The sequence below is a fragment of the Asterias rubens genome, chromosome 14 (genome assembly GCF_902459465.1).
Source record: "Asterias rubens chromosome 14, eAstRub1.3, whole genome shotgun sequence".
In the NCBI taxonomy this organism is placed as follows: Eukaryota; Metazoa; Echinodermata; class Asteroidea; order Forcipulatida; family Asteriidae; genus Asterias; species Asterias rubens.
This window is the reverse complement of record NC_047075.1, coordinates 8704786-8731744: the sequence shown is the minus strand read 5'-3', so window position 1 is coordinate 8731744 and position 26959 is coordinate 8704786. Positions and strand designations below refer to the sequence as shown.

The 26959-nt window shown below is 37.8% G+C and overlaps 1 protein-coding gene across 1 annotated transcript; it reads right to left on the bottom strand.

Annotated features, from left to right (window-relative positions):
* Positions 1–8372: 8372 nt before the first annotated feature.
* Positions 8373–24035, bottom strand: LOC117299516. Its single transcript, XM_033783063.1, has 3 exons — positions 23967–24035; positions 14770–14982; positions 8373–9351 (listed from the first exon to the last, which is right to left on the bottom strand). Exons 1-3 carry the CDS (start codon positions 24031–24033, stop codon positions 8636–8638), a joined length of 996 nt encoding a protein of 331 aa, XP_033638954.1. The 5' UTR covers positions 24034–24035; the 3' UTR covers positions 8373–8635.
* Between the last annotated feature and the right edge of the window lie 2924 nt (positions 24036–26959).

Sequence of the window (26959 nt, the reverse complement as noted above, 5' to 3'; positions counted from 1 at the left end):
TTTCATTCATTATTATCTCGCAAGTTCGGTGACCGATTGATCTCAAATTTTCACAGCTTTGTCATTTTGTGCATATGTTGAGATACACCAACTGTGAAGGCTAGTCTTTGACAATTACCAATAGTGTACACTGCCTTTAATAGAGAGGAGGGAGTGTTAGGAGTCTAGTATTGTATAGTTGAGGCGACATTTGTAAATGTGTTTTAGCAGTGTCCAGCTCTTTCGTTGCTATCTTTGATTTGTTTACTGACGTGCAATTAATGTTGATAAACACAAACTTTCCAAACGACTCTTTTTTGTTTCATTTTACAACTAATTGGATTAAACAAAATTCGTTGATAAAGTTTTACTACATTGGTTGGTTGAGTTACGCTTGACTGTTTGTGGGTGACTGAATATTAACCAATGGTACCTCATATAGTGTGGTGAGAAACGTAAGTCTGCATGCTTTAGGCGACAACAACATCAAAGTAACACGTTGCCTTGGATCGGACGAGTTGGTCTACTATAAAAGCGTTTGTAACCGTTTGTTATGAAATTCATAATTATGGTTAGAAAGATTTTTTTTAAAGTAGAATACAGTGATCCACACAAGTATCACTCGAAATTGCACGGTTTTCTTTTTACGTCGCGAAGTATCAGGTCGGCCATTCATGGGAGTCAAAATGTGTAATTCCTATAACTGGCCGACCGTGTTAGTCGACAGGTTAAAAAGAAAACCACGCAATTTCGAGGCATATTTGTGTAGATCATTGTATTCTACTTTTACAATATCTTTCGAACCATGTACATTTTACAACAAACGGTTACAGAACGCTTTTCATAGACCAACTCGACCGATCCAAGGCAACGTGTTCCTTTATTTTTAGTCCTAGACTATTTGTAACGATGGAGACCGCACTTGAAAAAAAAACCTTCCAATTAAACAAGCATTTGAGCATGTATAGGAGTTTGCTTCGTTGTGACCCCATGTTGCAACAAAGCAGCAAGACAAACCGGAGCTCACACAGTGGTAGTCTTGGTGCAAGACGTTTCTCGTTTCCTTTTCACGCACACCGCGGGTGGTGAGTGGACTATAAGTCAGGTGAGTCGGTGCGCGCGCTGTCGGTGAATTGGCTGCGGTGTGCGTGAAAAGGAAACGAGAAACGTCTTGCACCAAGACTACTACAGTGGGTGCGTTCGTTTATCTTCCCTGGATCATAGCCTTTGATGTCATTCCAGGGACTCATTCCAGGGGCTCACCCAGGTCAGCCCCCAGTGCCCTGCTTGTGGAGTTGGTCACTTGGGGGCTGACCCCGGGTAAACGACGTCACTACGAGAGCAGTGAGTGGTCGTTCGTTTAGCTCTTGTCAGGGGCTCACCCGAAATATATATATTGGAGAAAGATAGGAGACCTCCAGCTGGACGGCCGACTAAAGAGCGGAATTAGATCTCTTTGTACAGAACCCATGGTACCGCCTGTCTGCACCATTGCCTTCGTATAAATTTGAATCATTGGAGACAAGAATTATGAATACACACGTTTTCATTTACCGTTTGTGGTGTTTACAAGGAAATATTTTAGCATACTTTTACATTTTTTTGTAAATTTCCTGTCACTAGCGGTGGTTCAAAATGTGGGTGCTAGCACACTAGGGTGGTTGGTATTCAACTGTGTTTTTCGATTTGGTGAGCGAAAATTGTATCAGGTCTCCAAAAAGTTATTATTTTTGTTGAATGTATTATATCCATACAATTGCACGACACCATAGGTGAGTGAAGAACCAAGTGCGCACGCGCAACAAACCATGTACAAAGTTTTTTGAAAAAAAATATTTCTCACCTCCAATTTTCAACTGTTAAATTTTCTGCACTTGTATTATTTAACGCTTTTTTTTTTACAAAAGAGCATTTATGAAAGGGAATTAAAGAGTAGTGACTCGTTTTTTAAACGTCCGTTTATAACCTTGCAGGGTCGTTGCCGTGCGCTAAAGGCCCTCTCGACTCTGCCGTCATTTTAACAAGGGCCATTTAAGAACTCGTCGCTACCCTTTTATTGCCCTATTGACTTGCTTTTTATTTTGTCCCATCATATTTTGTTCTTTGTGTTCTTTGGAACGATGTCGAAGAAGGATTTGCCTGATGCGTGTCTGCGGTCGGTACACTTGGTACAAACAAACGTGAAATAAACAAAGTACCAGTATAAAGACATCAAAAAAGAGTAACACAGCTGTTGTAAAAGCACCTATAAGTTTAATTATCGGTCGAGTATTGTTGTCGCGGTATGTGCTTACAGGTGTAAAGTGCACATTTCCATTGTTGCAGTTGCTCATAATATTGACAAGAACAGCTTTCAAAAATTCCCGCTGAATCAGAGGAGAGACCAATCATGTCAATAGGAGTTACTGCAACAATGGAAATGAGCACTTTTCAACTGCAATCACATACCGCGACAACATACACAACCGATTGTTACAAACAAGGTGTCAAAATCACCGTAATTACATTGTCCGTCTCCTGGTGATTTCACTTATAGAAAATACGAGTAACAATTTTAAAATTATAGGTGCTTTTACATTAGCTAGGACACTTTTGTTAATTACTCAAAATAATTATTAGCATAAAACCTTTCTTGGTGACGAGTAATGGGGAGAGGTTGATGGTATTAAACACTGTGGGAAACGGCTCCCTCTGAAGTGCCGTAGTTTTCGAGAAAGAAGTAATTTTCCATGAATTTGATTTCGAGACCTTAGATTTAGAGTTTGAGGTCTCGAAATCAACCCTCTAAACGAACACAACATGGTGTGACAAGGTTGTTTTTTTCTGTTATTAATATTATCTCGCAAGTTTGATGACGGACTGAGCTAAAATTCTCACAGGTTTGTTATTTTATGTATATGATGAGATACACCAACTGTGAAGGCTTTTCCTTGACAATTACCAATAGTGTCCACTGCCTTTAATGATGTATTTACTTGTTGTTCTTGTTTTACATTTGTCGCTAGTTACGTGTGTTTGTATTACTTTTTTTTGTAACAAGCACCTAAACAAATGTTACCTATGGTTCTACATCACTATTACGATAAGCTCGTGTGCCCCTTTTCAGAATAAGTCAACAAGCCAATTTAACATATATGTACTTCTCACGCTGGGAAACTAACTCGTTTTAGCTGAGCAGAAAAAAAAAGCTGAAACAAAATTGTCTGCTGAAGCATTTAAAATTGAAAAAAAAAACCGTTAAGCTAAAACGTCACAAATGCCCCAAGCCACTGGGTGCGCATTGACGTTCGGCTCATAATAATATCAATAATATCGAAGTCTTACGTAGCGCACGTATCTACCAAACAAGGTACTCAAGGCGCTGAGTAAATACAAACTTTCAGAAAAATAGGTTATTGCAGTGATGAATTCTGAGACCCAATTATTTAGCACCTTATAAGGGTTTACAAGGTGCTACGGCGCATTAAGCAGCCACAACCAGGAACACCGGGGCGAACCCCTTCTCTTTTCGATAAGTGCACTGGGTTCTTTTACATGCGTTACACAACACATGGGACCAACGGCTTTATGTCCCATCCGAAGGACGAAGCAATGGTTAAGTGTCTTGTTTAAGGACACAGTGTCACGGCTGGGGATTCGAACCCACACTCAGCTGATCAGAAACACAAGAGTTTGAATTCGGTGCTCTTAACCGCTCGGCCACGACACTTCCAATAGTAGCTTACTTCGCAAAACCATGCTACTGTGTGGAGCACACGTGTAACAAGTCACGATAAACTCAAACAATAGTATGTAGTGCGTTTTATTATTCAAGTCATAACAAAGTCCTTCGATTTAATTTGAAAAAAAAAAAATATATATATATATATATCAACCTCAAAGGCAGTGGACACTATTGGCAACTACTCCAAATAATTATTAGCATAAAACCTTACTTGGTAACGAGTAACGGAGAGTGGTTGGTGGTATAAAACATTGTGGAGTAGTTTTCGAGAAAGAAGTAATTTTCCACGAATTTGATTTCGAGCCCTCAAGTTTAGAATTTGAGATCTCGAAATCAAGCATTTGAAAGCACACAACTGCTCGTGACAAGAGTGTTTTTTCTACCATAGTTATCTCGCAAATCCGACGACCAATCACGTTCAAATTTTCACAGGTTAGTTATTTTATGCATATGTTAAGTAACAGCAAGTGAGAAGACTGGTCTTTGACATTTACCAATAGTGTCCACTGGCTTTAAAACTTAGAATCAATTAGAATCAATCCATATCCGTGGTCGTTAGCATTTTCGTTATCGCTGCAGTGTGACTTGACGGTTTAGGCCCAGTTACATAGGCCTCGATAATAAGAACGAAAACCAAAACGTCAAAAATGCACTCTCTATTGGTTGAATTAGCAAGGGCATATTCTGCGTGGAGCAATTCAACCAAATGACCCCTTTCACGCGCGTCACCCGCGGCGGCGGATGCCACGCTGACCATGTTGGTGGTCAATTGGCTGACGTGTAAACGCCGCGTCACCTAAAAATTCGCACTTCACCGAATAACACACATTGACATTGACCACCAAAATGGCGCATCCAAGATTGTTCTGATGATGACGTCAGGTGAAATGGGTCAATATAATGCATTCTCTTTGCGTCGTGATCGTTAACATTTTCGTTATCGCTGCAGTGCGATTTAGCCCTAACTCGGCCTTTAGTCTGATAAATCAAACGACAAAAGTAGTGGTATCACTTTACGTTAAAGGCAGTGGACACTATTGGTAACTTCTCAAAATAATTATTAGCGTAAAACCTTACTTAGTGACGAGTAATGGCGAGAGGTTGATGGTATAAAACATTGTGAGAAACGGCTCCCTCTGAAGTGACATAGTTTTCGAGAAAGAAGTAATTTTCCACAAATTTGATTTCGAGACCTCAAGTTTAGAATTCGGGGTCTCGAAATCAACCATCTAAACGCGCATAACTTTGTGCGACGAGTGTTTTTTTTCCTTTCATTAATATTTCGCAACTTCGACGACCGATTGAGCTGATATTTTCACAAGTTTGTTATTTTATGAATATGTTGAGATACACTAAATGAGAAGACTGGTCTTTAACAATTACCAATAGTTTACACAGCCTTTAAACTAACACGAGTAAACACAATTGAATCAGTTTTTGCAGCAACAAAGACTTCATTGGATGTAATGCAATTTATATGAGTGTTTACCTTACCAGCATATGATGCAGTGATGAACAATGATAGAACTACCGTCATGTGAAGTTGATGCGACATTTTCATTGCACGTGTACACGATCAGCAATCGTTGATGTAGGTGTGTTCGTCACCGAGTCTAAATGACTTTGTGGCTCCTATGTGGTTCTTACATCAGTATGTAATTTGCTAACTACAAAAGCTTCAGTCAATGATTGAGAATTGCTGAAAGCCTTTGTTTTTTTAATTGGATGTAAGCATTATCTCTGTTGGAGTAATGCTTGACTTGTTGCAGTTAGTCAAACTCACTTTGGACAATTTACCTCTATTAGTTATATCTTTATCTTAAGGGAAAACATAAATGCATCCTAATCGTTGTCTTTATCTTAGGTTTACGGTATGTAGTTTTGACCCTGGCAGAGTCTTTATCGAAGCCAACACGTCTATGTTGTAGTTACGCTTGACTAACACAGTCTACCCGCAACTTATGCGTTTGAGCTTATTTGCCTGCCGTCAATTTCACAAAGAGATAGGACTCGTCTTATCTCGAGTTAGGACGGTAACTTTTCCTAACTTATGATTAATTTTAAGATCTGCATGCTACAGTGCAGAGTTGGGACTCGTCCTAACTCCTAAGATTAGTCTTAAGTTAGGAAGAGTTTTTGTGAAATCGACGGTTGGTTTTATCCACAATGGCTTCTGAAATTCAATTCTTTTTCGGCTGTATCTAAAAAATATTGACATAAATAATGTAGCAGTACGTTGACATGAATAGCATATCTGTCGCTTTGTATGAACAAAATCGGTGCAACTCAAATTTTTAAAAGAGAAAGGTGTACGTAAAAAAAAGCGCTTCAAAAAGAGAGAAAACAAATCACAAAAACACGGCAAACAGGAACACCGGGCGAACCCCTTCTCTTGTCGATAAGTGCGCTGGGTTATTTTACATGCGTTACAGAAACCATGGGGCCAACGGATTTACGGCCCATCGAAAAGTTGAAGAAATGGTTAAGTGTCTTGCTTAAGGACACAAGTGGCACGGCTGGGGATTCGAACCCACACTCGGTTTGAATTATGTGCTCTTAACCGCTCGGCCACGTGGAAGTGGTCCTAGATCCTAGATGTCCCGTTTCCCTTGACACTTGTTGCCTGTTACCAATTGTAGATGCTATGTCAGATTGTTGGCCCCAAACATTAAAACTATGTTTTTTTTTAGTGAATGGTTTTTCAAAGAGTATCACCCGCTCTAACGAAAACAAGTTTAACTTTTACTTTTAATGGTCAGGAACCATGACAAAATGTGTAAACGTTTCTTATAAAACACATAATAATTGGTCACGTGATATATTATCGGGATCCCGACAAAAACTAATTTTGAACAATTTATTTCACTGTTACTAATAATAGGCGGACTTTTTCGAGCAATGGCTCAAATGAAAGCTTGTAACTTTATCGACCCCCATAAAAATACCTATTGAATTTTAAATCAAAATGTTTTGGTCAAATCTGACATAGCATCTATAACGTTTACAAACGTAAACAAACCCAAAAACGATTTCAAGCTTCTGTTTGAGGGTGCATTTGTTTGTTTTATTATATTGATTAGAACTTGGTGCAAATTCCAATTAAAGTACTAACCTATAGATATTATCACAATACTTAAACATGCTTTTAAAACTGTTGAATTTAATTAAACGGAATGTCATCAAATTTCATCATCATTTACCCGGGCCTAAATGTATCCAACATTAGTCTATACAGGGTATGATTATCACCCCTCCCTCCCAACATTATCCTACTCGTTGAACACTGACATAAACCAATTTCATAGAGCTGCTAAGCACATAAAAAGCCTTAGCATGAAATTTATCCCATGACGAAAAAAAATGGATTACCAAACAAATTTAAATTTGTTGCATATTGCTTGTTGATGGTATTCAGCTTATCCTGAAAATAAAGAGGAAATTGTTTTCGAGGAAGAAATATAAATTTAAGTAAGTATTAATTTGTGCTTAGCAGTACTATGATATTGGGCCCTGGTCAGAATAAACCTAGACTTGATTCAAGTCCCATTCTCATGCGAGAGGTCCCTCATCACATATCGCACCAACTATACAACAAGCCAATTAGCAGTTCGCCCTCACCGTAAAAATTTAGCTATTTTGTCCCGAGATAGGTTGGGGCGTAGATGTTCTATGCTACGGTTGTAATGTCGGCTGGTCGCGCAAAAAACTTTCTGATGTTAGGTGCCTGAACTGAAAGTAAAAGGAATCTCACGGGATTGGGACTTGAGTCAAGTCTAGAATTGACCATGTTACTGGGTCAAATGGGGCCCTCATGGGGAATGGGCCGCCATTTGTATTTTAGTTTTATCACCACAAACCGGTCGTCCGTGTTAGTGCACGAATTAAAATAAAAAATAAAAAAATACACACACACAAAATGAGGCATTTATAAGGCTCCTTAAAGTTACTTTGGAAACATCTTTCTAACCACATTAGCCAAAGGTGTCATTTGAAGATGTTGTTTCTGTTAAAAATGATGTGCTAATATTTAATCAAACCCTACTTTGCATTTGTACAAAAGCACACTTCCCCCTTGACCGACCTTTAAGTTTAATCTTTGATCAGTCTAACTCTGACTGCATTTTGTTGTTTTTTATTTGTTAGTGAACCTACAGCTTAAAATTGTCATTATTATCCCAAAGTTGCCATCAAAAATATTTAAAAGCAGCACATTTGTTATGATTTATTTTTCTCCCGGAAAATTTGAACAATCACATTTCGCTTTTTGGCCAACATTTTACAAATGAATAAATACCACCTTTTTGTTATAGCAATATATCGCATAATTTGATAGGTATGAGTATCAAGGAGTAAAAACAATTCATTTCCTATGTTTTCTTGGTGTGATCAGCAACGGATAAACTAATACATCACACCTTCCCCTTTTCAGATGGGTTATAAGGCGACAAGGGATACCAATTAAAAACCCTCCTCTTCTACGACTTGGTTTATCGCCCAATTCTTACGTTGTTTCTCCAACCATTAACGGAGGTAAACAGCACAGTTTTTACATTAAAAAAAAACAAGTTCTAGAAAAGTTCAAATATTTATTACACGTTTTTTTTTTTTTTTTTTTTTTTTTTTTTACATTACCAAATAAAGTGCAAATCAAAAAATTGCAAAAGTGCAAAGTCAAAATGGACAGTACGGGTTCGATTAGACCATAATCATATAGTAATAATAAAAAGCGAAATGTAATAATAAAAGTAGGTGTTTGTAATGCGCCAAATCAATCTTAATAGATGTCAAAGGCGCATAATCATAACCATAATCATAACATTATAACTGAATTACATTCGCCAAACGTTATATAAACGATTCGCCAAACGTTATAAACGATTCGCCAAACGTTATAAATGGTTTACATCTGCTAAGCTTTTCATCAACGACTGTTTACTTTTTCATTTGCATCAGATTCTTGATCTCATCCTGGTTGAGGAGGCGATCAAAAACCATGAGATTGCTGTACGCAGCTGAACCACTGTAAGTGTTAGTTAAATACTCTGTATCGCATGAATTGGTCATACCCAAGTACAGCCTAGTACAACCATCAACACTACTACCACCCTGGGTGTTGATGTTATTCCCATTCATAAGTTCCCCATCAACGTAAAGATTCAACACATTCATTTCAATCGTTAGCGCCAAGTGAAACCAACTCTGTAATGGGATCTGTGACTGTTGGTATTTGTTGCCCATTTTGAATGTGGCCGTACGCACATGCAATTCAAACTCATTTGTTGTGCTTTTGTACAAAAACGCAACACCCCTGGCTATACCGGTTTGTCCCCCTGAGCTGATGTAGTAACGCTCACCAGTGAAACCTTTTGACGTATATATCTTGAGCCATAAAGACCACGTCATAGATTTACAGAGACCCGGGTCAGAGTAACAGGTATTATTGAAGTCGCCAAGATCCAGGTATGAACCGACCTCAGCAGACACTGCGCATGCGTGATCAGCTTCGTCAGGACCAGGAACCATCTTCAGGAGGGTTGGGCTCCCTCTGACGTCATACTCGGTGCTGCTGACCGTAATAGAGTTGCATTGTTTAGGGTTGCCGTCTCGGCGAAGCGATCGGTTGAGAATTAAGTGCTTCTCGAGGAGATCTGTAGGTTAGTTTGAGAAATCATACACTCGTTTTGAATTGTATGTTAAATTACACATGGTTTGGAACCGTTCAATGCGCAATGTTTTTGAAAGCAAGGGGCGCGCTTGATGGTATTGTCTTACACTTACGGATGTATATTCGATTCGTCCTGCACAGTTTGTATCGGCTTTATGTTTATGTTGTTGCGCCTTAGTTTTTAAGTTGCTTCAGAGGTAATACGGCTCCTTCAAAGGCAGTGGACACTATTGGTAATTACTCAAAAACTATTAGCATAAAACTTTTCTTGGTAACGAGAAATGGGATAGGTTGATAATATAAAACATTGTGAGAAACGGCTCTCTGAAGTAACGTTGTTTTCGAGAAAGAAGTAATTTTAGTCTACGACTTTAATTTCGAGACCTCAGAATTAGCTTTGAGGTCTCGAAATCAAGCATCTGAAAGCCACACAACTACGTGTGACAAGGGTGTTTTTCCTTGTATAGTTATCTCGCAACGTAAACGACTAATTGAGCTCAAATTTCAACAGTGTTTTTTTATTATTTGTATGCACATGTTGAGATACACCAAGTGCGAAGACTCGTCTTTCACAATTACCAATAGTGTCCAGTGTCTTCAAAGGTAATGTTGGCCGTGGTGACTGTTTTGGGTATGAATTATTATACACCAGAAGTAAAACGTTTGAAAGCGCCCTCACACGGTCAAAAGTATGGCGCATTTATACGTACGCAGGAAGGTGTTTCCAAAAAAGGAAACCGACAGTAATGGCTTTGTGTTTTGGGGCAAGACAACTGAAACATTTATTTTTACTTAGACAGTGTCGTGAAGTGATCTCCTAAACCTTGTTTCGTTTTCTTTCTTTTCAGATGTGCATTACAATAGTAACTAAAGTTGTTACGCCAAGCACATTAACAAGGTATTTTTTGTTTTAAATATGTAAAAGTATCGAATGGTCTTCACTTCAACATTAAAGCCATTACAAACGCCTTTCACAAGCATTTTACAGGCACTTCCGGTTTAAAGAGGTACCAATGTCAAGAAAGGGTCACCAACCAATACATTTTTGTGAGGTACTGCATCCCTTTCATATGTTGTCAATTAAGCTTATGTGGTTGAGGAAATAATATGAACTTTAGACTGTAGAAGAGATGAACTAACCGACGGTGGACATGTATGATTCAAAACGCCTTAAAGGTCGTGGACACTATTGGTAATTGTCAAAGTCTAGCATTCACAGTTGGTGTATCTCAACAAATGCATAAAATAAGAAACCTGTTAAAATCTGAGCTCAATTGGTCGTCAAACTGTCGAGATAATAATTAAAGAAAAAAACACCATTGTCACACGAAGTTGTTTGCGTTTAGATGGTTGATTTCGAGACCTCAAGTTCTAAATCTGAGGTCTCGAAATCAAATTCGTGGAAAATTACTTCTTTCTCGAAAACGTTGGCACTTCAGAGGGAGCCGTTTCTCACAATGTGTTATACCATCAACCTCTCCCCATTACTCGTCACCAAGAAAGGTTTTATGCCAACAATTATTTTGAGTAATTACCAATAGTGTCCACTGCCTTTAATCACGGACTTTACACGAAGCTACGTAGCGCGCCCTAGTGCACTGGAGCGTGACTCTGCACCGCGCACACTACACGTTGAACGTGTAAACTATGTAAGCACCACCAATGGGGAAAATACATAATTCGTGATGCATGTTTTTTTATTCCATCAACCATGATGAACACACTGTCGAAATGGGGTTACTATCATATGGAACGCCAAAGAGGCATTTAATCATCGGTGATGGTCGTTTGAACCGGTGATCAAATTTGTCATCGGTGGTGGTCCTATGCGATCGGTGATCAACTTTAGCAATCGGTGATAAAACACGATCGGTGGTCCATTTTAGCGATCGGTCATGCATATTCATGATCGGTGATGGTATTAGCGATCGGTCATGTATATTCACGACCGGTGATGGATTTTTGCAATCGGTCAACTTTAGGGATCGGTGATGGCTTTTTGCAATCGGTCAACTTTAGGGATCGGTGATGGCTTTTTGCAATCGGTCAACTTTAGTGATCGGTGATGGCTTTTTGCAATCGGTCAACTTTAGTGATCGGTGATGGCTTTTTGCAATCGGTCAACTTTAGGGATCGATGGTGGAATTTTGGGATATCCGAATTGTGCGTCCGGTCGGTGCAGGCCTACTTCAAAACCTATGATTGTGTAGATTGTGGATATTAATTGTTGTTATTTTCTAGTTCACATCACCATGGAGGAATAAATTACACTCACCAGCGGGTTGACTGACTTGCCAGACATTTTTAGAAGAGTACCATTTTCTAACTATGTAAGGGGGAACGCAACAACCATCAAATTAATTAGCTCTTTCTAAAAAAAAAATATAATAATAACAAATCGGTAGGAGAGGGTGTAGGTTAGGGTATCTTTAGGCCTTTTCACACGAGGAAATTAAGGGGGAGGGGCTCTTATATGCTAGTATGCAGCTCATGAATATGTATATCTTTCGTCAGACATCAGACAACACAGGATGTGAAGTAAATGAATTATTCATTTTGACGTCCAATCACGCACTTCTCTTATCACAACCTTTGGACCCTATCATGCTCACTGAGCGTCCGTGGTGGTGGTGTGATGTAAACATGTCTCGTCTTTCGCGGGCAATATGGTAATGAGTTGACCGTGGGAACTCATCGCATATTATAGTAATGAGGTCAGTGACACATTTTACGCCAAGTATCACCGATGATTATTTGCCTCTTTGGCACTGGCGCCACGCCAAAGAGGCAAATAATAATCGGTGATGGTATTTTGCGTCCGGTGCAAACCTATTTCAAAACCTTTGTTTGCAGATACGCCACTCACCAGTTTCTTTGACTGACTTGCCATACATTCATAGAAGAGTCCCATTGTATAACTATGTCAGGGGGACGCAACAAACATCAAACTAGCTAGCTGTTTCTAAAATGTAAAATAACAACGGGGTAGGAGAGGGTGCGGAAGGGGATCCATGTCCCAATTGGTTGTCGTCCTCCAAAAATGGTGTGGGAATACAAATATTTTAAAATGTTTTTTGAACAACTAATACGAGTCTGTACCGATAATTTTTCTGAATTTCATGATTGCTCTATGAAATTGTGACAAAATGCTCTCATTTTGTTTGACAAGTTACCCTACTCGGATTTCTCACATATTCGCTTTTGTTTGGCCATGGTTGGTGTGTCTTTGTGTGCATATAGTTCAGGGAATGAAATTTTGCCCCTTTGTTCAAAGGAGAAGTTAGCTTTGTTCAGAGGAGAAGTTTAAACGTTAGATACGGTAGATTTACAGATTGAGTTTGGAAAAGGAAATCACTAGTTGTTGTATGAGTATTTGAACTGGAGATTTCCAAATTCTAGAAGATAAAGACATACAGATGATCAATGAAGTGAGACCAGTCACTCAAGTTGTCCCCACGCCTTTGGGTATTGTGAATTTATTGTGTCCCATAGCCACTGCACTAAAGCTTGGTTCTTATTAAAACGTGGTACGGTTTAACAATTTTATAATGATATGCAGCCAGGTGGTTAAAGATACCTATACTACAGTACAGTACATGGACACAGGAAGACTCCTGCTGGGGACGTCCAGAGATGGGTGTTGATCGGGACATTCCTCCATGATTGGGAGATAAACTATGAGATAAACTGGTCAAGTGAATGTTTTTTTAATTTTTTTTTATATGATTATGTTATCAATGACTCCAACAGTGAGAGACCACACCAATAACATGTTTTCCTTTTCCAAACACCTCCACCCTCCCTGACACTGGATTTGGTTGAGAATTTCTCGCTCCTGTATTATTTCCGCTTTAGTACTTTATAACACCTGTTTCGCCTTGCGCCCCCCCCCCCCCCCCTAAATTAAGAACTTTATACAGTACGTTTTTCGCTTTGGATTCAATTAATACATGCCTCTCCGTTTAAAAGGAAATATTTGTATAATACTTTACCTAGCCTTTTATAAAACGTGTTGAGTGCGTCCCGGTTTTACTATATCTGTGCTTGTCCTAAAAAAACACATTCATATGATGCACATAAAAATTATGTTTTTTCGATCAAAAACGTTTTTTGTGTGGTCATAATGTTCTCACCTCCGGCTCTGTTTACACGGGGCTGCTTGTATGATTTCAGATTTCACCTAACACACAAAACTATCGGTTAAAAGACTTTTGTTCAAAAACATTTCCCTTCACTGAATATAACTATTTGTATTTCCCCGGCATACACCATTTCCGGAAGACGACAACCAATTGTGGGACATATATCCGCTTGCACACCCTCTCATACCCCTTTGTTATTATTATTATTATCTTTTTAGAAAGAGCTAATTAATTTGATGTTTGTTGCGTTCCCCCTTACATAGTTAGAAAATGGTACTCTTCTAAAAATGTTTGGCAAGTCAGTCAACCCGCTGGTGAGTGTAATTTATTCCTCCATGGTGGTGTGAACTAGAAAATAACAACAATTAATATCCACAATCTACACAATCATAGGTTTTGAAGTAGGCCTGCACCGACCGGACGTAAAATTCGGATATCCCAAAATCCCATCACCGGTTGCAAAAGTTGACCGATTGCAAAAAGCCACCACCGATCCCTAAAGTTGACTGATTGCAAAAAGCCACCTCCGATCACTAAAGTTGACCGATTGCAAAAAGCCATCACCGATCACTAAAGTTGACCGATTGCAAAAAGCCATCACCGATCACTAAAGTTGACCGATTGCAAAAAGCCATCACCGATCACTAAAGTTGACCGATTGCAAAAAGCCATAACCGATCCCTAAAGTTGACCGATTGCAAAAAGCCATCACCGATCACTAAAGTTGACCGATTGCAAAAAGCCATCACCGATCACTAAAGTTGACCGATTGCAAAAAGCCATCACCGATCACTAAAGTTGACCGATTGCAAAAAGCCATCACCGATCACTAAAGTTGACCGATTGCAAAAAGCCATCACCGATCACTAAAGTTGACCGATTGCAAAAAGCCATCACCGATCACTAAAGTTGACCGATTGCAAAAAGCCATAACCGATCCCTAAAGTTGACCGATTGCAAAAAGCAATCACCGGTCGTGAATATGCATGACCGATCGCTAATACCATCACCGATCATGAATATGCATGTTGACCGATCGCTAAAATGGACCACCGATCGTGTTTTATCACCGATTGCTAAAGTTGATCACCGATCGCATAGGACCACCACCGATGACAAATTTGATCACCGGTTGCAAACGACCATCACCGATGATTAAATGCCTCTTTGGCGTTCCATACTATCAAGCGTTTTCGTAGTTTTTAACGATTCACCTCTTTTTTTTTCTTAAAAAAATAATACTTGGCGAGACAACTAACCTGTGCAGTTGAGCCATTTCCGGATCTCTTCTGCGTTGTCGCTTTGCATGAAGGTGTCATAATAGGTAACGCTGTAGTGCCTGCATGGTGTGCGAGTGTTCAGACCACCAACACGAAGCCTGGTGCACTCACAAGGGTCAGGAACAGGAATGACCCAGCGGTATCTATTGCCTTCATTAGGGTCCGGCTCTTGTCCAATCGAACAATCGAAACCTGAAACAAAAGCATACACAGAACAATGTATAAATGAAGTAAAGGGACAACTGTTTAAAAGTCTAGGCAAACGTGCGTTCAGTATATCGGATGTACTTAAAGGAACACGCTGCCTTGGATCGGTCGAGTTGGTCTTCGAAAAGCGTTTGAAACCGTTTGTTATAAAATGCATAAATGGTTAGAAAGATATTTTAAAAGTAGAATACAATGATCCACACACATTTGCCTCGAAATTGCGTGGTTTTACTTTTACTTTGCGAACTAGTCGGCCATTTATGGGAGTCAAAAATTTGACTCCCATAAATGGCCGACCGTGTTTGTCGACGAGGTAAAAGGAAAACCACGCAATTTCGCGTGATACTTGTGTGGACCATTATATTCTACTTTTAAAATATATTCCTACTCATATGCATTTTATAACAAACGGTTACAAACGCTTTTCAAAGACCAACTCGACCGATCCAAGGCAACGTGTTCCTTTAAGAGGTACTGGACACTAATTTACTTAAAATAATTGTTAGTACAGAAACGTACATGGTATATCACGCAATGGAGAGCCGTCGATGGTGTTAAACATTGTGGAAATTGGCTCCCTCTGAAGTAACGAGTTCTCGAGAAAGAAGTTGTTTTTAAATGAAATAGTTTGATTGAATTCGAAACCTCAGCTGAGGTGTCCGAATCAAGCATCTGAAAGTACACAACATGTGCGACAAAGGTGTTTTTTCCAGAATGTTGTCTTATTTTCGACGACCAATTGAGTTCACATTTTCACAGGTTTGTTATTTTGTTTTTGCCTATTACGTTGAGATACACCGAGTGAGAAGACTGGTCTTTGACAATTGACAAAGTTGTCCGGTGCCTTTTAATACTTTAACACGCCAATTTTTTAATCCGCCGTAATATTTCAACGACCTTTTTGGTCTGAATGTTTTTAGCCCAATTCATGCGGCTCGAACTAGAAAAGTTAATTACTCTTCCATTATTTTATTACAGACCAGTATTCTCACTTGGTTTATATACACATTATATAAGATAACAAACCCGTGAAAATGTGAACTTAATTGCTCTTCAAAGTTGAGAGAGAATAATGAAAAACAAAAAAAAACCTTGTCGCACAACTTGTTTGTGCTTTAGATGCTTAAATTTGGGACCAAGTAACTTGTTAATAAAGATTGTATTGAGTAAGGACTAAAAGTGGCCAATGCCTTTGACATACAATTGTAATCATTTTCGTTAATAAGTTTAATGAATTCGGGTTCAGGAGTGATAAAAGTGCAAGTCGTTTGTTAGGGCGATTAATTTTTAAGGGTGAACACAATATTGTAAAGGTTTTGATCATTGTTAATTTGTCCTTACACGGTTGACTTGTAAAGTGTAAAATTAATTACAATGGGCCTTTAGTGTTGTGCTTTCATCATAATGATGACGACTTTGCAATTAATCAGTAGAAGCGGTTAATGTCACGCAACAGCCTTCAAGTGACATGTGTTGTTGGTTGGTTTATTTATGAGAATTGAATATTTTTGTGATCGTTTCTGGGAGGGGGGGGGGGGTTCCAGGTGTTCGTTTATTTCCGAGGTGCTATTCCCTTAAAACAAATATATATGGGTAATTTTGGTAAACACAAACTACAATGTCCACATATTTACATTAAACTTACAACATTTGAAAATAATTATAAATATTGTAAAACAGCTCTCCGGTGATCTTTACCAAGTCGGTTTATTAAATGTTGCAGTAATTACCATAGGCATAATATACTCTATTTTTAGGCGGTGCATATATTGTTTTATTTTTTTTTTTACATATGTTTACACTAATGTTACCTTTACAATGATGTGTGAAGAAGAACAAAACTATGTGGTCCAGCGGTCAAATTGTTCACTGTCACATTGATACCTCTGTCTTTTTCTTTAAATGTAGGCCTATCATCAGATTAAAGACACTTTTAAATAACAACTTACTTGGTTATAAGCCATGGGGAGCTGTTGATTGTATAAAACGTTTTTCAGTAGGGCGTTATAACGCCCTATACGGCGTTATAACGCCCTAAATTGGGGCATAATAACGCCATATACGTCGTTGTAACGCCCTAAATTACGGCGTTATAACGCCCTAGAATACCCTAATTGAGAAATAGGGCGTTATAACGCCCTAATTTTACGGCGTTATAACGCCCTATTAGGGCGTAAAAACGCACTATACGGCGTTAATACGCCCTAATATTGAGTACTAGGGTCTTATAACGACCTAATTTTACGGCGTTATAACGCCCTATTAGGGCGTAATAACGCCCTATACGGCGCTATAACGCCCTAATTTACGGCGTTATAACGCCCTAAAGTACTACTTATCAAAAATGTTCATTCAAATTGATTCGTATTTTAAAAACCTTTTAAAGTCACACGTGGTCTCCGACCCCTTTCATACTCTTTGTATGACCGTAATGAGCATGTTGAACATGTTGGGCAACTCGTATTAGTTGTAAATAAGGAACACGTTGCCTTGGATAGGACGAGTTGATCTATAAAAAGCGTTTGTAACCGTTTGTTATAAAATGCACATGGGTAGAAAGATGATTTAAACGTACCAACAATGATCCATACAAATTTGCCTCGAAATTGCGTGGTTTTCCTTTTACTCTGCGAACTAACAAGGTCGGCCATTAATTCTTGGAGTCAAAAATTAATCTCATAAATGGCCGACCGTGTTAGTCACAAGGTAAAGGAAAACTGCGCATTTTGCGAGGTTTGTTGGGTGGATCATTGTGTTCTACTTTTTAACAACATGTTTCTACCCATATGCATTTTATAACAAACGGTTACAAATGCTTTTCAAAGACCAACTATAGACCGATCCAATGTTTTTATATATTCTTGTTCAAGTGTTTTATGTTTGTTATTATTCTACTCTTCCACAAGTTGTTTTCCAAAGGGAGAAGTTAAAGAATAAAACAGCGCTTTCCAGCCAATCTGTCTTAATAGTAATTATATTATGCCAAAAATTCAGGAAAAAATATGAAAACTTGTAGATTTAGCATCCGTTTAAAAAAACAAAATATGGGGATAGCATACAAATTATATTTATTAAATAATTTCCACAGAAACGACGCCTATCGATTAATGTTAGCATAAAACCATCAGCTAAAAGCAAGGTCCATGGTGACAATCATTTTTTTAGTAAAAACACTGTGAGAAACGACCCCCTTTTATTAAGGTGTTTTTTTTTTTTTATACAAAAATACCTTACTTCTGAATCAATTTGAATCCTAGACTTCAAGCCTGAAACCTTACACTTGCATGTTATAAGGGTATTTTTTCTTGCATAGTAGTGGACACTATTAGTAATTACTTAAAATAATTATTGGCATGAAAGCTTACTTGGTGACGAGTAATGGGGAGAGGTTGATAGTATAACATATTGTGAGAAACGGCTCCCTCTGAAGTGTCATAGTTTTAGAGAAAGACGTAATTTTGAACAAATTTGTTTTCGATACCTCAGATTTAGAACTTGTGGTCTCGAAATCAACCATCTAAACGCACACAACTTGGTGTGACAAGGGTTTTATTATTTCATTATTATCTCGCAAGTTCGATGACCGATTGAGCTCAAAACAGGTTTGTTATTATATGCTTATGTTTAGATACACCAACTGTGAAGGCTAGTCTATGACAATTACCAACAGTGTCCACTGCCTTTAATGCAATTTTTAATGACTAAATACGCCCAATGTGTACAAATGATAATGATTGTATATTTATTACGGAAGCGTTTTTGAGAAACTAAAGAGCTAAGTGGGATTTGAAACTTTGCATGGTGGAAATATAATAGAAAGGTTTGCGGTAACACCATGTAGTGACTATCTCTAATGAGTTGCGGTTGGTTTCAACTCGACACTTCGATCACTATGCTCTGATTGTCTTCTGGAGACTGGAGCTTTTTTTTTTTTTTTTTTTTTTTTACAGCGCCCATCAATGAAATGTACGGAACATAAACTGCATATTGAAAACACGATCTAGGAAACTGTTACGATTCTCAGATTCAAATGTTGAGGATAAAATTTAACACATTCATTTCATACTACAAACATTTACATCCATTAGAATACGCACTTCAGAAAACAAAACAATTTCTACCAGAAAATTCCATTACATTGGAGACATTACACATAAATCCGAAGCTTGTAAACTGAGTGCCTTAACCACAACAACAAATATATACATATAACAAATACTGAAAAACAAAAATTCAGAAGACAAAACACAACAAACAAAAACATTTGAAACAAAACAAAACAGACAAACAGACGGAGCTGGCATAGGAAATATGATAAAACGACACAGTTGAAAGAACACGTTGCCTTGGATAGGACGAGTTGGTTTTTGAAAAGCGCTTGTAACCGTTTGTTATGAAATAAATATTGCTAGAAAGATAATTTAATAGTATAATATAATGATCCACACAAGTATCACTCGAAATATTGCACGGTTTTCTTTTTATGTCACGAACTAATACGGTCGACCATTTTTAGGAGTCAAAATTGTGAGTCCACTAAATGCCCGCCCGTGTTTCTTCGTGCCGCAAAAGGAAAACCGTTCAATTTCGAGGCATGTTTGTGTGGATCATCAATGACCAAACTCGACGATTCAAGGCAATGTGTTTCTTTAATACAGGTGATAACGCAGGCAATATAAAGCACATTAAAGACACTGGACACTTTTGGTAAACATTGTCAAAAACCAGTCTTCTCACTTGCTGTGTCTAAACATATGCATTCAATAACAAACCTGTGAAAATGTGTGCTAAACTGGTCGTCGAAGTTGTGAGATAATAATGGAAGCAAAAAACACCCTTGTCACACGGAGTTGGGTGCTTTCAGATGCTTGATTTCGAGGTCTCAAATTCTAAATATGAGGTATCTAAATCAAATTCGTGGAAAATTACTTCTTTCTCGAAAACTACTCCCATTCCGAGGGAGCCGTTTCTAACAATGCTGTATACTACCAACCTCTCCCCGTTACTCGTTATCAAGTAAGGTTTTTTGCTTATAATTATTTTGAGTACCAGTAGTGTCCACTGCCTTTAAATAAACTATATGAATGAAGAAAACAAATTACATGCAAACTATGCTATATTCTTATTTTCATAACCGTAGTACACTACGAAAGGAAAAGTTTATCAAAATGTCGTCTACTCAGTTGTTGTTCAGATGTTTTTAGAGTCAGGGTAACTACCAAATGTATACTGGCCTTTTCAAATGAAATTAAAAGTGTATTTTCAAATTCCATCTATTAGTCAATAGATTTTTCCCGCATAATTTGGAGTCGGCCAGATATTGCTGAGGTTTAGTAAATGGTGTTATTATTATTGTTTGATTGACATTCACTGGATATGTACATGAATTGTCTTGTTTACTTTGTCTCTGCTGCGCCTTTAACATGTGTTAAAGGCAGTGGACACTATTGGTAATTGTCAAAGACTAGCCTTCACAGTTGGTGTATCTCAACATATGCATAAAATAACAAACCTGTGCAAATTTTAGCTCAATCGGTCATCGCACTTGCGAGAAAATAATGAAAGAAAAAAAAACACCCTTGTCACACGAAGTTGTGTGTGTTTACATGGTTGATTTCGAGACCTCAAGTTTTAAATCTGAGGTTTCGAAATCAAAATCGTGGAAAATTACTTCTTTCTCGAAAACTACTCCACTTCAGAGGGAGCCGTTTCTAACAATGCTGTATACTACCAACCTCTCCCCGTTACAAGTAAGGTTTTTGCTTATAATTATTTTGAGTACATACCAGTACACTCAGAAAAAGAATGGTAAAAAAAAAATTATGATAAATGTGTTAAGTAAAAAAATACTTAACATAAGTAAAAATTAATGAAAAATTTAAACAAAATGTTTGTGTAAATAAAAAAAATACTCAAATAGTTAGTAAAACTTCGTGTGACAAGGGTGTTTTTTCTTTCATTTTTATCTCCCAAGTTCGATGACCGATTGAGCTCAAATTTTCACAGGTTATTTGTTATTTTATGCATATGTTGAGATACACCAACTGTGAAGGCTAGTCTTTGACAATTACCAAACGTGTCCACTGCCTTTAAGAAAGCAGGCAACAAGTAACACAAATATTCTGATTTGGCTATGAATTCTTGTTTATTTTAACCTTTTAAAGGAATTATTCAAGAAATCTCACCCCCCCCCCCCCCAAAAAAAAAAAAAGAAGAAAAATCAGATCAAGAAAAATTAAAGTTTTCAGGTAGCCTACTGTTATGTGGGATTGCATATATAGCACCAAAATTATCTCTCCTCCTGGGATCCTATCACCTTATTCCAGAACTGCAAGTCTCCATCCTTGGACCTTTTGTTAATTTGTTTATTGTTTAGGCCCTTATGTATTTATTTGTTTATTTATTTTATTTTATTTTAATTTTTATTTGTACTTTTTTCACTTAATGCGCTGTACATCATGTACAAATTGTATTGCACATACATTGCAGTACAGGAACATTGTCTCTATTGATCTCAAAGTAGTGTAATATGATAATTAAACCACCATTGATATAAAATAACGATTGAATCTGACATTGTGTGTACCCCATTCTTAAGACACAATCAGATTAAACTATCATTTTACAGCAAAATTGGTTTAATTGTCATATTACAACACTTTAAGTTCATTACAGACAGTATACACTTGTAATACAATTTGTACTGCACCCCCATTGAAATTTAACCTATTTTTATATTAGTATTCTCATTTATGCAGGAAAACACATGGTTGGACCAGTATTTGAAAGACATCAACAGGGACACCAGATTCGCAACCATATTTATGCTGATTCTAGGTGGGTCCTGCACTGGCTCCACATCAAGTGTTCGTACTTTTTGAGCAACATACATCCCAACAGTCATCCCTTGTGAAAGCATTGGATGTGTGTTTCAAAACACACTTTGTCTTCGACTTGAGCTACCAGGAGAAGTGTTCTGGCGTTTGAGAGTTCATTGAATTGGTTGTGTTTGAACTCAAAGGCGGTGTGAAGAGCAGCACTATTCGAGAGTTCAGGGTTTACTGTTCATCTCATGATGCATCTGATTAATGTTGACCATTCCAACAGCATTGTAGTTGAAGAAGTTTATGCACAAAATGTTTGCAAATAAGTATCAAAATCATAAGAGATGTGATAGTTGTGATAGCTTTGATTTGTGGGAGGAACTCAAAGGTCAAATTTAAACTTGTATTCAATACCCTTCCAGTTTTGTCAAATTTGTCAAATAATGTCAAATTCAACGCCGTTTTAATTGCTTAGCGACGATTAGGATAAACCAACAATTTACTCTGACCTTGCCAATTATGTTGACCATTCCAGAAGCATTGTAGTTAAAGAAGTTGCACAAATTGTTTGCAAATAAGTATCAACATCATAACAGATGTGATAGTTGTGATAGTTTTGATTTATGGAACAACCTTACAGTTTAAGCTGTGTTAGCCTGGAAGTATTGTTTCTGACCTTGCCAATTAGAGTATTTTTGTAGATTTTTTGTAATTTGTTAAGTTCACTGAAACTGTTGATTGATTATGAAACATAAAGAACACCCCATTTTGCACATGTGATCTTTTGGATTTTAATGTTATTACCATTGTTAAATTTTAATAAAAAGTGTTTATCTTGAAATTCATGTTGTAGTCGCCAAGTCTCAGTGTTTATGATGTGTCCATTTAATACAGCCCCAAATTCCATGAAATAACACTTTGCTAGTATTCAACCCAAGCATTATGTATATTATTACCAGTTTTAAAGGTATACAGTTTACATTAAATATCGGTAAAATCTTTACTTCAAAATTACGTAATTATTTTACATGAGTGGGTTTATACCCAGCAATTCAGTAAAAAAAAACGTCAGTCTCCTGACGATGACTAGAGCAAGCTAGTCGAAACGTTGAGACCAATTTCAGAACTGACTCCGCGGCAGTACAGTTAATTACGATCCTATAAGCTAAAGTAGTAGTCCAGTCTAATTTCTATACCATCCGTCCTGGTAATAGTTAAAAGCAGGACAGTTCTTTTCAGAACTGAGAAGTCTCCCGAACCTCCGATTATCGACTCCGCGGCAGTAGAATAAAGCAAGACAGTTCCCTATGAACAACTCTACCTGGCAAGTAGATACACACATGGTGTTACCGCAAACCAAATATACATTTTACACAGCTATTAAGCAAGATATTACCCAACGCATGTTGGGTAAAGTTTTACCTAGTAGTTATGGTGTTCGCCCACTACATCTAAAACAGGTAATTTTTGACACAAGTTGTGTAATTTTTTCTGTGTGTGTAGTGTCCACTGCCTTGACTTGATTTGGCGCATTACAAATACATTCTATTATTATTATTAATATATAAAGCTTATTACATATCAGATGAGTTTAAAACAAAATATATAGGTTTCCTGACTACCACCCGGGCTCAGTTACCTTTGTGTAAAAAATAACCGGTGTTTATGATTTCATGGTTATCTCGCAACTCCGACGACCAATCGAACTCAAATGTTCAAATTTTTTAATGCATATGTTGAGCTACACCCAGTATGAGAAGACTGGTCTTTGCAAATAGGCCAATAGTATCCAGTGTCTTTCACGTAAAAGTTACGATGACTAGAGCAAACTAGTCGAAACGTTGAGACCAATTTCAGAACTGACTTCGCGGCAGTACAGTTATTACGATCCTTTAGCTAAAGTAGTAGTCCAGTCTAATTTCTATACCATCCGCCCTGGTAATAGTTAAAAGCAGTTTTTTTCAGAACTGAGAAGTCTCCCTAACATCCGATTATCTACTCCACGGCAGTATAATAAAGCAAGACAGTTCCCTAAGAACAATTCTACCTGGCAAGTAGATACACACATGGCGTTACCGCAAACCAAATATACAAAAGTAAATTAATAAGAAAGAAAGTAGACAACAAACACGTCTTGTACTGTACCTTCAGCGCTCTGGAGCAGCTGTAGAAATACAAAGAAGAAGGTGAGAGTTCCCAACGAGACGTCCATTCCGAAAGATGTCACAGCAACAAGTGACAGCAATCACGAGACTAGCCAGATTATCACCGTGTTATTAGCTGTTGTGAAATTTACTTAAAGGTACTACTCATAATTGGTTATTGCTAAATTTTGCTGTTGGCATAAACACTTTCTTGGTAACGTGCATTTGGAGCTGTTGACAGCATTGTGAGATTATCACTGTTTTATTAGCTGTTGTGAAAGTTTACTTAAAGGCACTATTCATAATTTGTAATTGTATTGCTCTTAAATTGTTGTTAGCAAAAACAATTGCTTGGTAACGTGCATTTGGAGCTGTTGACAGCATTGTGAGTTTATCACTGTTTTATTAGCTGTTGTGAAAGTTTACTTAAAGGAACTATTCATAATTTGTAATTGTAATGCTCTTAAATTGTTGTTAGCAAAAACAATTGCTTGGTAACGTGCATTTGGAGCTGTTGACAGCATTGTGAGAACAAGCCATCTTCGAAGTAACGAATCAGTATGTATCAGTAATGTCACTGAATCAGTAATGTATGTTTATGTATGTGTATGTTTGGATACACCAAGTGAGGAGACTGGTATTTGATAGTTAACAAAGGGTGCGTTCGTTTAGCTTCCCTGGATCAACCCCGGTGTGTAGCGGTTTTTTTTTTCAGGACGAACGTGGGTAATTATCTGCACACGTTCGTTTTGAAAAGTTGTAGTGTGTCTTTATGTCTACATACGTCATTGACAACAGTTGAGGAACGGGTAATCAATAAACATGGTGATGCACAAAGGGATAAAAGTGCCCTCACCCGCATTGCCAACACGATACAGAAATCACACTTGAGTCAATCTATCAAGCAAGCTCATCGCTTACACTATCTGAACCGAACCGAACCGAACCAAACCGAACCGAAACGAACGGAACGGAACGGAACCGAACCGAAACGAACCGAACCGAACCGAACCGAACCGAACCGAACCGAATCGAATCGAATCGAATCGATTCGATTAATGTTCTTATTAAAGCTATAAAACATGTTACAACTTGAAATATTACTCTGATGGTTCTGAAATATTGAAGACAAAATGACAACATTAAAATTAAGTTCAATAGTTTATACACTGCTTTTAAAGTCACCTGGAAGTGGTATTTTGTCAAAATAAAGCTTTTGTCACTAATGTGTTTTGATGAGTGGAATATGAATAAACAATTAAATAAGGTTTAAAACAATTAGTTTCCATGTAATTTTACAAATTTGAAAAAAAGCCCGACCCGAGAGGGCGCTGTTCGTGCGTCAATCGAGGCGCGATGAATCGCATGCAGTGGCAAAACAACATAGTGACGCTTGGCGCAAGCTAAAAACATGCCCTGAGATTGAAACAATACCTGATTTTTTTGTTCACGTCAGGCAAATGCTCCGTTAGGTTCGTTACGTCTTTCAGGTACCTTCTTCGACTTCCCCATTAGTTGGACAAATTATTGGGGTGGCGTCATGTTTTAGAAAAGAACTTTTCTGTTCATGTAAAAATGTGTAGTGTATTCCGGATTCTCGAAGCACGACGGCTCGAAGTGTTTGCTTCACAGCGCTGGAAAAGACGTCGGACCGGACTTGGCAAACTGACACCATCTTTGGTTGTTTTGCTGCATCAAGCAGCAATACACCTGGTCGACATTGCCGGAAAAATGCAAGAATTTTTTTTTTCAAAACGTACAAACTAACGACTAGGACTTGAATGTACTTGCCCGTACGTGTGTTCGATGTTCGATCGAGGCAAAGTCTTCCTCGATTGACGTCACAAAAGGGGTAGGCGGAGTCACCCCCCACACAACTTTATTAAATTTTGTAAACTTACAAATCGTTAAAAACAATTACTCAAAAAATTATTTAATTGTTCAGGAATATATACTCTAATGTTTGAAGAAAAAAAAAATATATTTCCAGGGGGGTGGTGCCTTTAATTAAATGGAAGATCATCACAATGTATTTTACTTTTAACGAAACAGGGAAAACAAAGATCAAATACCAACTTATTTGAAAGGTGTGAAGGTATGCTGAAGTTTGGGCGTCTACAAAATGAGGTTATGTAGTTGATTGTTATCCAAGGTTGAACTAATTGCCAATTAGGTTGGGTGCAAACAAATGATGATATTAATGTGTATAACACCAATGTAATACTTGTGAGTCGCTAGGTGGCAGCAGACTTACTAGGTAAATTGTAATTGTTTACGTTATTCTGAGAATGCGCACAATATCGATAACAATGGATTTTACCTGGTAAGTCTGCTGCCACCAAGCAGCCCAAAAGTCTTCAAAACATAAATAAAAAATTAAAAAAATTGAAAATCTGGAATCAGGTGAGCTTAATAATAGTGTTGCTTGCATCAAGTCCTCGGCCTGGTTTAAATAATAAAAAAATTAAAAAATTGTCGGGGTATACAATAGTTTATTGCACTCGACTCGTGCAATATTGTCATAGCTCGTGAAATAGATTGTTGTATCCCCCTCAAAGCCATCCAATATTATATAAATAGTCAATGTTTAAAATGTTCGTTCTTTTCTCGCAATTTGTGGTTTGGTGGTCGTGAACGTCAGAAAAATAGAGAGGTTTCGCAGAGTCACCGATACTCTTACGTTAACGGATACGTCGTAATACGTCATCACTTTTTTAGGTCCATGTGACGTATAACCGTTGTACACAAGTTAGAATAGTCGTTCAAAACGGTAATCTGTCGCCATACACGTAAGTAAACAACGAGCATGTTTTTGTAGCAGATTTTTATCATGTCTATTAGATGTATCATACATGGATGACGTTGGACATTTGTTAACCACCATGCTTCAGAAAAAGAGAAATGGCGATTGTCCATGGGTGCAGTCATTTGGTTAATAGCGCCCTCTTGCAGTGTGTTCTCTAAAGCTAGAATTGGCTATAACACTCTCAAGGA